This window comes from Syngnathus scovelli, chromosome 20, assembly GCF_024217435.2.
Source record: "Syngnathus scovelli strain Florida chromosome 20, RoL_Ssco_1.2, whole genome shotgun sequence".
Classification (NCBI taxonomy): domain Eukaryota; kingdom Metazoa; phylum Chordata; class Actinopteri; order Syngnathiformes; family Syngnathidae; genus Syngnathus; species Syngnathus scovelli.
In genome coordinates, this window is record NC_090866.1 from 3295909 (window position 1) to 3306347 (window position 10439).

Below are 10439 nucleotides of genomic sequence, written 5' to 3' on the forward strand. Positions count from 1 at the left end.
GGGCCCTATACGCCACACGTCCCGCGAATTCCGCATTCTCACGTCGCGGGAACACCACAGCTTCCTGGGGCTGTACAAGCACGGCTACCCCTACCACGAGCACATAGACGTGCTGCGCCTCCTCCGGCAAGCCACCGACATACTGCAAACGCGGTGCGACTGCTATGGATTGCCTACGCTGGAGGCCATGGCCAGAGCCAAGGCGCACCAACACAAACTCGCCTTACCGTCCTGCTTTCGAAACATTGTGTTGAATAAATAAATGCACGTGCGTATGCGCGCGTGTCTTACTACATCTGCCAACATATCACGGTATATGTTGGCAGACCATTTCACTGTATGTGCGTCTTAATGCCTATGCTTGCGAGCTGCTGGAAAAACAGTTTGGAGGTGTAGGGCAGAGCATACGTTTCCATGGACAGGCTCTGGCAGTGTTTGCAAATGTTATAGCTGTCGCTCATCGTGTGGCAGATGGAACACACGGGCACGGTGTAGGGGTCACTCATGGACGTCATGCTCTCGTGCAAGGCGCTGGCGGCGCCGTGGCTGATTTTACACCATTGCTCCATCTCGCCGATCTTGATGCCGCCGTCGCGCGAGCGACCTGCCACGGGCTGCCGGGTCAGCGGATCCACCGGGCCCTTGGTCCTGGCGTGCATCTTGTTGGCCACCAGATGCTTCAGACGCTGATACGGACACGGGGCCATAAAGACGTGCGCGTCGAAACTGTGGCCGGTGCGGCCGCAGTACATGACCCGCTTGGCGTAGTCCAGATCGCGCAACAGGTCCGCGCCGTCGTTGTTGAAGGCCGTAGCGTCTTGCGTCTTGCCCGTGCCCGTTACGGCGCCCAGTTCGAAGCACATCTGCAGTAGGTAGTGCACGGTCATGCGGCTGGGGAAGGCGTGCGGGTTGATGATGAGGTCGGGCACTACACCGTCCGCCGTGAAGGGCATGTCCCACTGGTCGTACATCATGCCGCACGTGCCCTTTTGGGCCGTAAACGATGCAAACTTGTCGCCCATCTCGGGCACGCGGTATTTACGTAGTTTAATCTTGACGCACTTGCACCCGTCGGGCATGTTGAACACGAGCTTGTCGTCAAAGTAGCCCTCCTCGTGCGGCTTGACGACCAAGGACGTGCACACGCCGTCGGGGTGCGCTTGGTTGAAGCTCATCTTGCCCACCGCGACCACGTTGGCCGCTACGAATTTAACGAGAGCGGGGTCCAGCACGCCGTCGTCCCCTAGGTAGTCGTAAACCAAGCCGTGCCTACGCTTGTCCTCGGGCACCGGCATGATGCGGTCGTACTCGCTGCGTTTGACGCGCGTCTCGCACTCTGACAGCGTCTTGTAGGTGGTGGAGACAAATAGGCCGCGCTGCACGGACGACCGATTGAGGATGATGCTGTCCTCCTGGTTATAGCCGTCAAAGGTGAGCACGGCCACTACGGGGCATGCGCCGTGGGGCATCCTGTCGAACGACAGGGCTTCCAGGGCCCGGCTGTGGGACGGCGGCGTCTGCGGGTAGCACAGGACGTCCAGCGTGATGTCCCAACGGGACCTGTAGTTGAGGCACGGGATGCCGACGGCCTGCTTACCCATGTTGGACTGGTAGGAGGTTCTGGGGCTCTGAGTGTGGTTGTGGAACGGTATAACGGCCGACATGGCGTCCGTGAGGACCACTATGCCCGGCAGGTCCGTGTAGTCGCTGACCGGCCCGACGTTCCGCAGACGTTCCGTCGGGCCGGGGAACACGGACACCTGCAGTTCCTGCACGAGGGCCGGGCACACCATGCGGTACCCGCGGCCTCGGTACACCAGGGGCCTGACGAACCGACCGCCCTCGCTGTACACGTGCACGCCGTGAGAATGGCGGAACACGACGGTGACGTGTTCGTGGTCCCACAGCGCGTGAAGCAGCAGAGTGCCGACCGTATGCCGGTCGTCCACCCACCGCACGATGCCTCCGTTGACCAGCACGGGTTGCGGGCCCGTGGGAAATCTACCGAGGCACGCCGTTACCAAGGCCATCAGGTTAGCGTTGTCCCGCGGCGGTACGGACACGGTCGCCGACAGGGCCAGTTGCACCACGTTACCCACCCGGTCCCCCTCGGGCGTCTCGTAGGGGCATATGTAGCCGTAGTGCGAGTTGTGCAGCTGCCGCACTTTGAGGTTCTTTCCTTTAAAGCCTACGGAGTGTGCCATCCGCCTCAGGTTGCTGAGGCGCGCCCCGTAGTTTTGCACGCACATAAGCTGGGACACGCCGCGCAGCGTGTATGTGTTTTTGCTGGTGCCAGAGTTTTTGCGTACCAGCCAGTTGCCCGTGGCGAAGGCCAAATGCAGCACATTGGTGATGACGTTGCTGATGGCGCCACCGCTCTTACCCTGTAGGTCGGGCACGCCCACCACGCACGTCTTTTCTATGTGCCGCTTCACGGTGCACACCCACTGTTTAAACAGGTTCCTAAAGAGGTATAGAGTCAGCGCCCCGCTCGTATCTACGCGCTTCCAGCACAGGTTGTCCTTGTCGTGCACCGTACCCGTCTTGTGGGCGATCATGAGCGTGGCCACCATGTAGCCGAGGTGCGAGCCCGACATGTCGGGCGTGGTGTGGCAGAACATGACGCTCGAAAACACCGAACGGGCGTACTCGCACGTCACAGACTGATTTCCCACCAGGGACACTATGTACTGAAAGGGGTCGGGGCTTCTGGCGCACGCGTGGTACTGCATCAACAAGCTCTGCGTGACGGCCACGTGCGTAGACTCGTAGGTGCCGTCGCGCCCCGCGACGCCTAGGTTGCAGAAACGCAGCATGTCATCCTCCTGAACACCCAAGGCGTGAAAGACCGCTCCGGCAGGCAGGAACGTCTTTATGTAGGGCACAGACATTTCCAGCACGTTCGTGAGGCGCACCTGCACCAACAGGTGGTTGCCCGTACACTCGTCGTGGGTACGCATCTCGCACATCAGGCCCTTGTTCATGGCGCAGTGAGACGTGATGGGTATATTGTAGGCTGTGCGGATGTGGGGTATGATGACACGCTCCTTGCCCTTGATGATAAAGAAGCCGCCCGGGTCGTTGGGACACTCTCCCGTACCCGGGCACAGCGTCGGGGTCTTGACCATTACCGGCAGCTTGGCCAGGTTGTGGATGTGCTGCACGTACGTAGCGCCCGTCGACAAGCACGTCAAGTACGCCTTGCACGATACGGTCGTGCAGTAAGACTCGTCGTAGGCCCTGGCCATGCTCGGCGTTTCGGGGCTGGGCTTTGAGTACGCCACGTCGCCGAACGTGACCCTGTAGTTGTGGATGATCACGGGCAGCTCGCACCGTACCACTTGCGGTATCTGCACGTTGAGCAATGTGGTGGTGGACCAGCCGCTCGGGCTTTGTCCAGTGGGACAGATGGGCCTGCATCGTTACAATACCCTAGGGACCCCTGTGGCGCTACGGAAAACAAATGTTTCCGAACCGTCGAGCGCCTTGTTTGCACACCCTGTAAAGTACAGACGCGCGTCTATCATCGGGCGTACGCGACAAAGTCCCGAAGCACCGCTTCGTGCGGCTGCTCCGCATCTATCACAATAGTATCCTTTGTCACTCTTTGCTCCCACTGGTCGTGCAGGTAATACATGTAGTCGAGGGGGCACGGGTTGGGCTCGTGAGGCCTGCTCCGAGCGCGCTCCACGGCCGTTTCGGGGCGGCATCTCAGATACACGTTTCTCACGTGGGGAAACCAAGGAACGCTGTCCACGTAGCGCCGCACCACGTCAAAGGACTCGGCGTCTAGGTGGCCCTGTTTGTACATCCAGCGCGTAAAGGCCAGGCAGCACTGGGGAGAACGCTCTATCACCATGTCGTGGGGCGTGCGTACATTTGAATTGTAGATGTCGGCGTAGGACTTGGCTACCACTAGCTGAAAGGCTGCGCCCCATTTAACGGGGTTCTTCATATACAGGTCGAAAAAGGGCGCCCACTGGCTCCAGGGCTCGCACACCGTCGTATAGCCCAAGTCGGCCAGGCTGCGCAGTAAGCTCGACTTACCCACGCCCACATGTCCAAAGACGCAGTAGCGGCTCATTTTCTAATGAGCGAATACGCGGACCTCTACGCCAAGGAAGCCGAACAGGACCGGCTGGCCCGCAACAGGTTCAACAGCTTGACGCAGTCCCAGTACAAGTGCACGGTCTGCGGGACCGACAGAACGTACCTCATCACCAAGCAGACCAGGTCGGCCGACGAGGCCCTCACCGTGTTTGTGTGCTGCGTGGCCTGCGGTAAAGAGCGCAGGATATAATGGATATAAACACGTTCACGTTTGGGGTGTACAGCTCCGACGACGTGCTGGCCACGTCGGTCGCCGAGATCAACAGGGCGTCGTTCAAGCAGGAGCCCGGGGCGCTGTACGACCCGAAGCTAGGACCCTTTCTCACGCCCTCGGACAACGAACCGACCTACGACAAACAGTGCGTCACGTGCCGCTCGAGCGTATGCCCGGGCCATTTCGGTCACATTGAATTGGCGCAGAGCGTAATACTGCACTACAAGGAGTGCGTGGCTTTCCTCAGGGTGCTGTGTCACAGTTGCGGGCGTCATATACCGGGCACAAAGTTCGAGAGCGCCCTGTGGCGACTGCCACCCCAGCATTCCCTGTGCGCCCACTGCGGGCGTCACCAGCCCGTCGTTAGGTGCGCGTCCAGTAACTCTGATCCCATGTACATAGTGATCAAAGACAAGGGCGGAACAGAGGTGGTGTGCTCCGACGTAGAGTACGCTCGAGGCGTTTTCGAGCGCGTGACTCCTGAGACGCTGGCCGCCATGGGCCCCGGTTACGTACACCCCATGAACCTCATCATGAAACGTTTTCTGGTGCTACCCTCGTGCTGCAGGCCGCCCAACAAGGTCGGCGGCGCGCTGGTGCACGACGACCTCACGTTGCTCATCTCGTACATAGTCAAGCGGAACCTCAAACTCGCCTCGGCCGTCACCGAAGAGGTGCGCAGAGCCTGCTACGTAGCGCTCAAGGGTGATGTGCTGTCGTACATGGATAACAGCAAGGGTAGGGCCGTGCACGTCACTAGCAACAAATCCTTGGTGGGTCTCAAGGAGTGCATCAGCAAGAAGGGAGGCCTTCTCAGGCAAAACATTATGGGCAAGAGACACAACTACACGGCGCGTTCCGTGGTGGGGCCCGAGAGCACGCTGCTGCTGGACCAGGTGGCCGTGCCGCCCCAGGTGGCCGACACGCTCACGGTAGAAGAGACGGTCACCAAGTACAATCTCGACAAGATACGCCACATGAGGGCCATGGGCCACCTCAAGGGCCTGTACGACGAGTGCGGCCGACGTAAGCACGTGGTGCGCTGCGGCCTCAGGGTCGAACGCAGCCTCATGGACGGAGACGTGGTTGTCCTTAACAGGCAGCCTACGTTGCACCGCAACTCCATGCTGGGCATGCGGGTTAAGGTGTTGCCCGGCAAGACCATACGCGTCAACCTGGCCGTCACGCACGGCTTCAACATGGATTTCGACGGCGACGAGGGTAACCTGTACCTACCCCGGAGCGTAGAGGCGCGCGCCGAGGTCATGGCGCTCATGTCTCCGTACACAAACATATTATCGGACTGCAGCACGGGCGTGGAGGTCATGCTGGTGCAGGACACCGTGCTGGCGCTGTACACCATGTCGGTCAAAGCGGACCAGCCGTTGGAAACGGACTTTGCCGCCCAGTGCTGCATGGCCGTGGATACGTACGACCCCGTCCCGCGCACGGCGCGGGACCTGTTCCGACTCATGATGCCGCCGGACTTTGAGTGGTCCCGCGACGGGGTGGTGTTTTCGAAAGGCGGGCTCGTGCACGGCCACGTCACCAAGCGCGCGCTCAGCGGCGGCCACGACTCGATAATACGCAGTATGGCCCTGGAGCACGGCCAGCGCGTGGCCGGTCGCTTCATCGACCGCGCCCAGTTTGTGGCCAAGGAGTGGCTGGTGCGCTTCCCGGTCAGCGTGGGACTGGATGACATGGTGCTGCCCGACACCGAACACATTACACGGGTGGTGTACGATCAACACATGGCCATGGTCGGGACCGCCAGGGACGAAGTCGAGACCGTGGCCATCCTCGAGTCCATCAAGAACACGCTCATGGCCGTACCCATGCGTCAAACGGCCATGTCCACCATGACGAGGGCCGGCAGTAAAGGCGACACCTTCAACACCATGCAAATGTCCATGATGCTCGGACAGCAGTACGTCGAGGGCATGCGGGTGCAGCGCGATCTGGACTGCGGCTACCGCACGCTGCCCTTTTACAGGGCCGTGGAACTGGAGAACGCGGCCGCGAGGTGCGAGTCGCGCGGCTTTGTGCGCTCGGCGTTTCTAGACGGCCTTAACCCCAGGGAGGCCTTCTTTCACGCCAAGTGCGGTCGCGAGGGCATGATATCCACCAGCCAGATGACGGGGGTGACGGGTTACGCCGAGCGGCGTATGGTCAAGTTCAGCGAGGACCTGAGGATAGCCAACGACCTCAGCGTGCGCGACGCCAACGGCAACATTGTGCAGTTGCTGTACGGGGGCCACGGTCTGGACCCCATGCTGTGCTGGCGCGACGGCAACCCTGTAGACTTTGAGCGCCTGGCCAGGCGCATCGACGCGTCCGCGGACGTGCGCGCCGCGGACCCCTCGGCCATGGCGGCCGCGGCGAAGCGCGTGTGCGACAGACTGGCGCTCATGATGCCCGAGGTGGTGCGCGCCAGCGTTATGCTGAGGCACGGACGTAATATTACCGAGGGCTCCTCCCGGTACCCTTGCGGCGATCCGCACCGCTGGGAGCGGGAGGTGTACGCGTTTTACGCCAAAGCGGTGTGCGTGCCGGGTTCGCCCGTCGGCATAGTGTGCGCTCAGGCGTTTGGTGCGAGGCAGACCCAGTCCACGCTCAACATATTCCACAGGGCCGGTGGCCTGCACGACACGGGCAGCATGCGCTTTGGCGAGATCCTGAACCTGAGCAAAAAGAACAACAAAAGGATACTGTACGTGCATACCGTGGGCACCCCGAGCCTCAGCGGCTCCAAGGACGCCTTGGGTTCGGCCTTCTTCAACGGGCCGGTGGAGCAGTTCCTGATGTCGCGCACGACGGCCGGGGAGTACGTGTTTGACAGAGCCGCGCTCTTTGATAAGCGCGTGACCATGGACGAAGTGATTGCCGGGATCAGCGGCAAGCACGGATCGTGCTGCTCCATTGCACGTTGCGCGCCTTACACTCTACGCATAGACAGGTGCACCGACGGCGAGGGCTACCTGGCCGGTGTCTCGGTGGGTTCGGCGCCCACGGCCTCTAGCGTGGAGTATGTATTCGACAAGGGGGCGTGGGTAGCCGTGGTGACGGGCAGCACGCTCCTCTACGCCCTAGGGGTGCCCGGCGTGGATGTCGTTAAAACCAGGTGCAACAACGTGTGGGACGTGTACGAGGCTAAAGGCCTCGTGGCCGTAAAAAGGTTCCTCACCGAAAGCATGGTCGAGTGCCTGGGCTCCGACGTGCACATGGCGCACGTCAGGCTGCTGGTGGACAGGATGACGTTTAGCGGCACGCCGACAGCGGTGGACCGTTACACCATGCGCAGGTGCGAGACGGGACCCATTAGCAAGGCTACGTTTGAAGAGTCTATGGACATCCTGGTGGGTAGCGCTATGCGCGGCCAGCAGGATCACAACGCCGGAGTGGGCGCGTGTCTCGTGGCGGGTAAAGTCCTGCCGCTGGGCACAGGAGCATGTCACCTCGCCACAAACTATAATTAAAAATGGGCATCAAAAACCTGAACCCATTTTTGCGTAGCGTGGGAGTGATTGAAGAATGGCTACCCTACCACCACTACGCCGGTAAACGCATCGCCGTGGACGCGGCGTACGTCCTCCACCGCTTCAAGACTGCTCACGGAGGGCTGTGGGACACGTTGCTCAAAAGGTTCGTGGCGTCGTGCGCGACCGCAAACAACATTGAATTAACCTTTGTGTTTGACGGCAAATCGCCCGTCGAAAAGAAACACGAGCAGAGCGTCAGGGCCAGCCGCAGGCTGGCCACGCTGCTCAAACACCAGGCTGTGGCCGAGGCCGTGAGCAACGGCAACAAGGAGGTCATCGAAAGGTGCAAGGCCACCGTCGCGCAAAAGTACAACGTGACCGCCAACATGATATCCACGCGCATGGTCGACGACTACGTCAGGCACCGAGTGACGTGTCACCAGGCCGTCAGCCCCGAGCACTACATAAGGATGCGCGGCATACTGTCGGCGCTCGGCGTACCGTACGTGCACGCCCGGACCGAGGGCGAGATGCACTGCGTGAAGATGGTGGCCGACGGCGCGGCCGACCTGGTCATGACCATAGATACCGACGCTATCCTGGTGGCCGCGTTGCACGGGGTGCCCTACGTGCTGACCAACTTTAAAGCCGGGCAGTTCTGTCAGGTCGGCGTGGCCGACGTTTTGGCCAAATACCGGATGAGCCCCCCGCAGTTCCTGGACTTTTGCATCCTGCTCGGCACGGACTTCAACAAACACATTAGAGGCATCGGACCGGTAAAGGCCCGCAGGCTCATTGAGGCGTACGGCCGTATCGAGGACATGCATACGGTGGACACCTTGCAGCTGGGTAACTACCAACGGGTCAGGGAAATTTTCATGTCGTGCGGTTAGAAGGGACTCGGCGGAGCCACGCGCGCACGTGTTACATGTCCGGATCCGGACATGCAACATTCTTTTGCTCAAAAGTCTTCGCCTGTGCTAAACGTCATGTCGCTTGTTATGTACACGCCCAGCTTCTGATACTCGCTAACCCTGCGCTCAAAGAAATTGGTTTTACCCTCTATGCTGATGCTCTCCATGAATCCAAACGGGTTAGCGACATTGTACATCTTGGGATAATTTAGGTCGTGTAGCAAGCGGTCCGCTACAAACTCTATGTACTGACCCATGCTTTTACTGTTCATGGCCAGTAAAGGAGTAGCCAGGGCTTCGTCGAAAAACGCCCTCTCGATAGCCACGGCCTCGCTCACTATGGCGTGCACTTTATCCGGACGCGCGCCCAGTGTAGTAAACAACATGCACGCAAAGTCACAGTGCAGACCCTCGTCTCTACTGATGAGTTCGTTGGAGAAACACAACCCGGGCATCAGAGAGCGCATCCTGAGCCAGTATATGGCCGCAAAGGAACCAGAGAACATGACGCCTTCCATCACGGCAAACGCCACCAATCTGGTACTCAGGTCCACGTCTGTCGCGTTGAGCCACCTAAGCGCCCAGTCCGCTTTGGCTTTGACGCACGGCATGTCCTCGGCCGCATGGAAAAGAGCCTTCTGTTTGTCTTTGTCCACCAACGTCACGATAAACTGAGTGTACATTTCCGCGTGGATATTCTCCATAGCGATCTGGAAGCCGTAAAAGGCCCTGGCCTCGGCGATGTGCTCGGTCTCTTTGATGAAATTGCACACCAGGTTGTCTCCCACTATACCGTCGGCCATGGCGAAAAACGCCAATATGTAAGAGAAGAATGTTCGCTCGGCCTCGCTCAGCTTATCCTTCCAGTGTTGCACGTCGGTACTTAGGTCAACCTCTTCCACGGTCCAAAAAGACGCCACGGCTTTCTTGTACATAGCCCATAGGTCGGGTCTGCTCGGCAATAACACGTACTCACTCATGTCTTTAATTATACACGACACCAAGGGATGCTGCTTAAAAGACATTTATTCATGCAGATACATCATTGTTACACACGTGTTGTTTTTAGTTATACACAACACCAAGGGATACTGCTTAAAAGACGTTTATACATGCAGATACGTTATTGTTATACACGTGTTGTTTTTAATTATACACAACACCAAGGGATACAGCTTAAAAGACGTTTATACATGCAGATACGTTATTGTTATACACGTGTTGTTGTCTTCAATTATACACAACATCAAGGCGGAAAACCTACTCATCATTGTCATACACCTCAGCACGTGAAGGCATGTCTACGTACTCGGCTTCGTAGGCATCGTCGTCAACATCGGCGCGCGCCGACGCAGGCGGGGCGACTCTACGCGCGCCGTCGACATTGCGCGCTGGTAGATGTAGAGTCCCGAGCGGAACGGTTGCATATGTATCGCGAACATCCCAACTCGTGTAGCGTTTCGAACACTTTGAGTAACAATACAGTCCGAGTAAAACGACAACAAAGACGAACGCTACGGTGCACACACCTATAATGAAACCCATCATGTAACCCCATGGTTTAACTTTCAGATTGTCCAAACCGCCTAAATAAATGTCATCTGGTGCTTCAGTGGGTGTCACTTGCGCTGGTGGTGGTGGTGGTGGTTTCCGTAGGGGTGGCATCTCTACGTTTGGGAGTGGCTGCTGCTCCAGACGTGGTATCTTAGGGGTGGAACACGG

At 59.0% G+C, this 10439-nt stretch overlaps 2 protein-coding genes and 1 pseudogene across 2 annotated transcripts; 1 reads left to right on the forward strand and 2 right to left on the reverse strand.

Annotated features, from left to right (window-relative positions):
- Positions 1 to 332: 332 nt before the first annotated feature.
- On the reverse strand, positions 333 to 4084 carry LOC125990655 (uncharacterized). Its single transcript, XM_049758071.1, has 2 exons — positions 3537 to 4084; positions 333 to 3414 (listed from the first exon to the last, which is right to left on the reverse strand). The coding sequence occupies exons 1-2, from the start codon at positions 4082 to 4084 to the stop codon at positions 333 to 335; spliced, it is 3630 nt and encodes a 1209-aa protein (XP_049614028.1).
- A 6-nt stretch (positions 4085 to 4090) lies between these two features.
- On the forward strand, positions 4091 to 8696 carry LOC125990657 (DNA-directed RNA polymerase II subunit rpb1-like). Its single transcript, XM_049758072.1, has 3 exons — positions 4091 to 4233; positions 4335 to 7744; positions 7855 to 8696. Exons 1-3 carry the CDS (start codon positions 4091 to 4093, stop codon positions 8694 to 8696), a joined length of 4395 nt encoding a protein of 1464 aa, XP_049614029.1.
- A 68-nt stretch (positions 8697 to 8764) lies between these two features.
- LOC125990658 (ribonucleoside-diphosphate reductase subunit M2 pseudogene) lies at positions 8765 to 9697 on the reverse strand (annotated as a pseudogene).
- Positions 9698 to 10439: the final 742 nt, after the last annotated feature.

What these genes read in the sequence shown, in the direction of transcription:
- LOC125990657 (XM_049758072.1), top strand. Translation starts at nt 4,091, where the DNA reads ATGAGCGAATACGCGGACCTCTACGCCAAGGAAGCCGAACAGGACCGG. An exon ending in CTCATCACCAAGCAGACCAG is followed by an intron (nt 4,234 to 4,334) that starts GTCGGCCGACGA and finishes TGGGGTGTACAG; the next exon opens with CTCCGACGACGTGCTGGCCA. An exon ending in GGGCGCGTGTCTCGTGGCGG is followed by an intron (nt 7,745 to 7,854) that starts GTAAAGTCCTGC and finishes GAGTGATTGAAG; the next exon opens with AATGGCTACCCTACCACCAC.
- LOC125990655 (XM_049758071.1), bottom strand. Translation starts at nt 4,084, where the DNA reads ATGAGCCGCTACTGCGTCTTTGGACATGTGGGCGTGGGTAAGTCGAGC. An exon ending in GTGCTTCGGGACTTTGTCGC is followed by an intron (nt 3,415 to 3,536) that starts GTACGCCCGATG and finishes GTAACGATGCAG; the next exon opens with GCCCATCTGTCCCACTGGAC.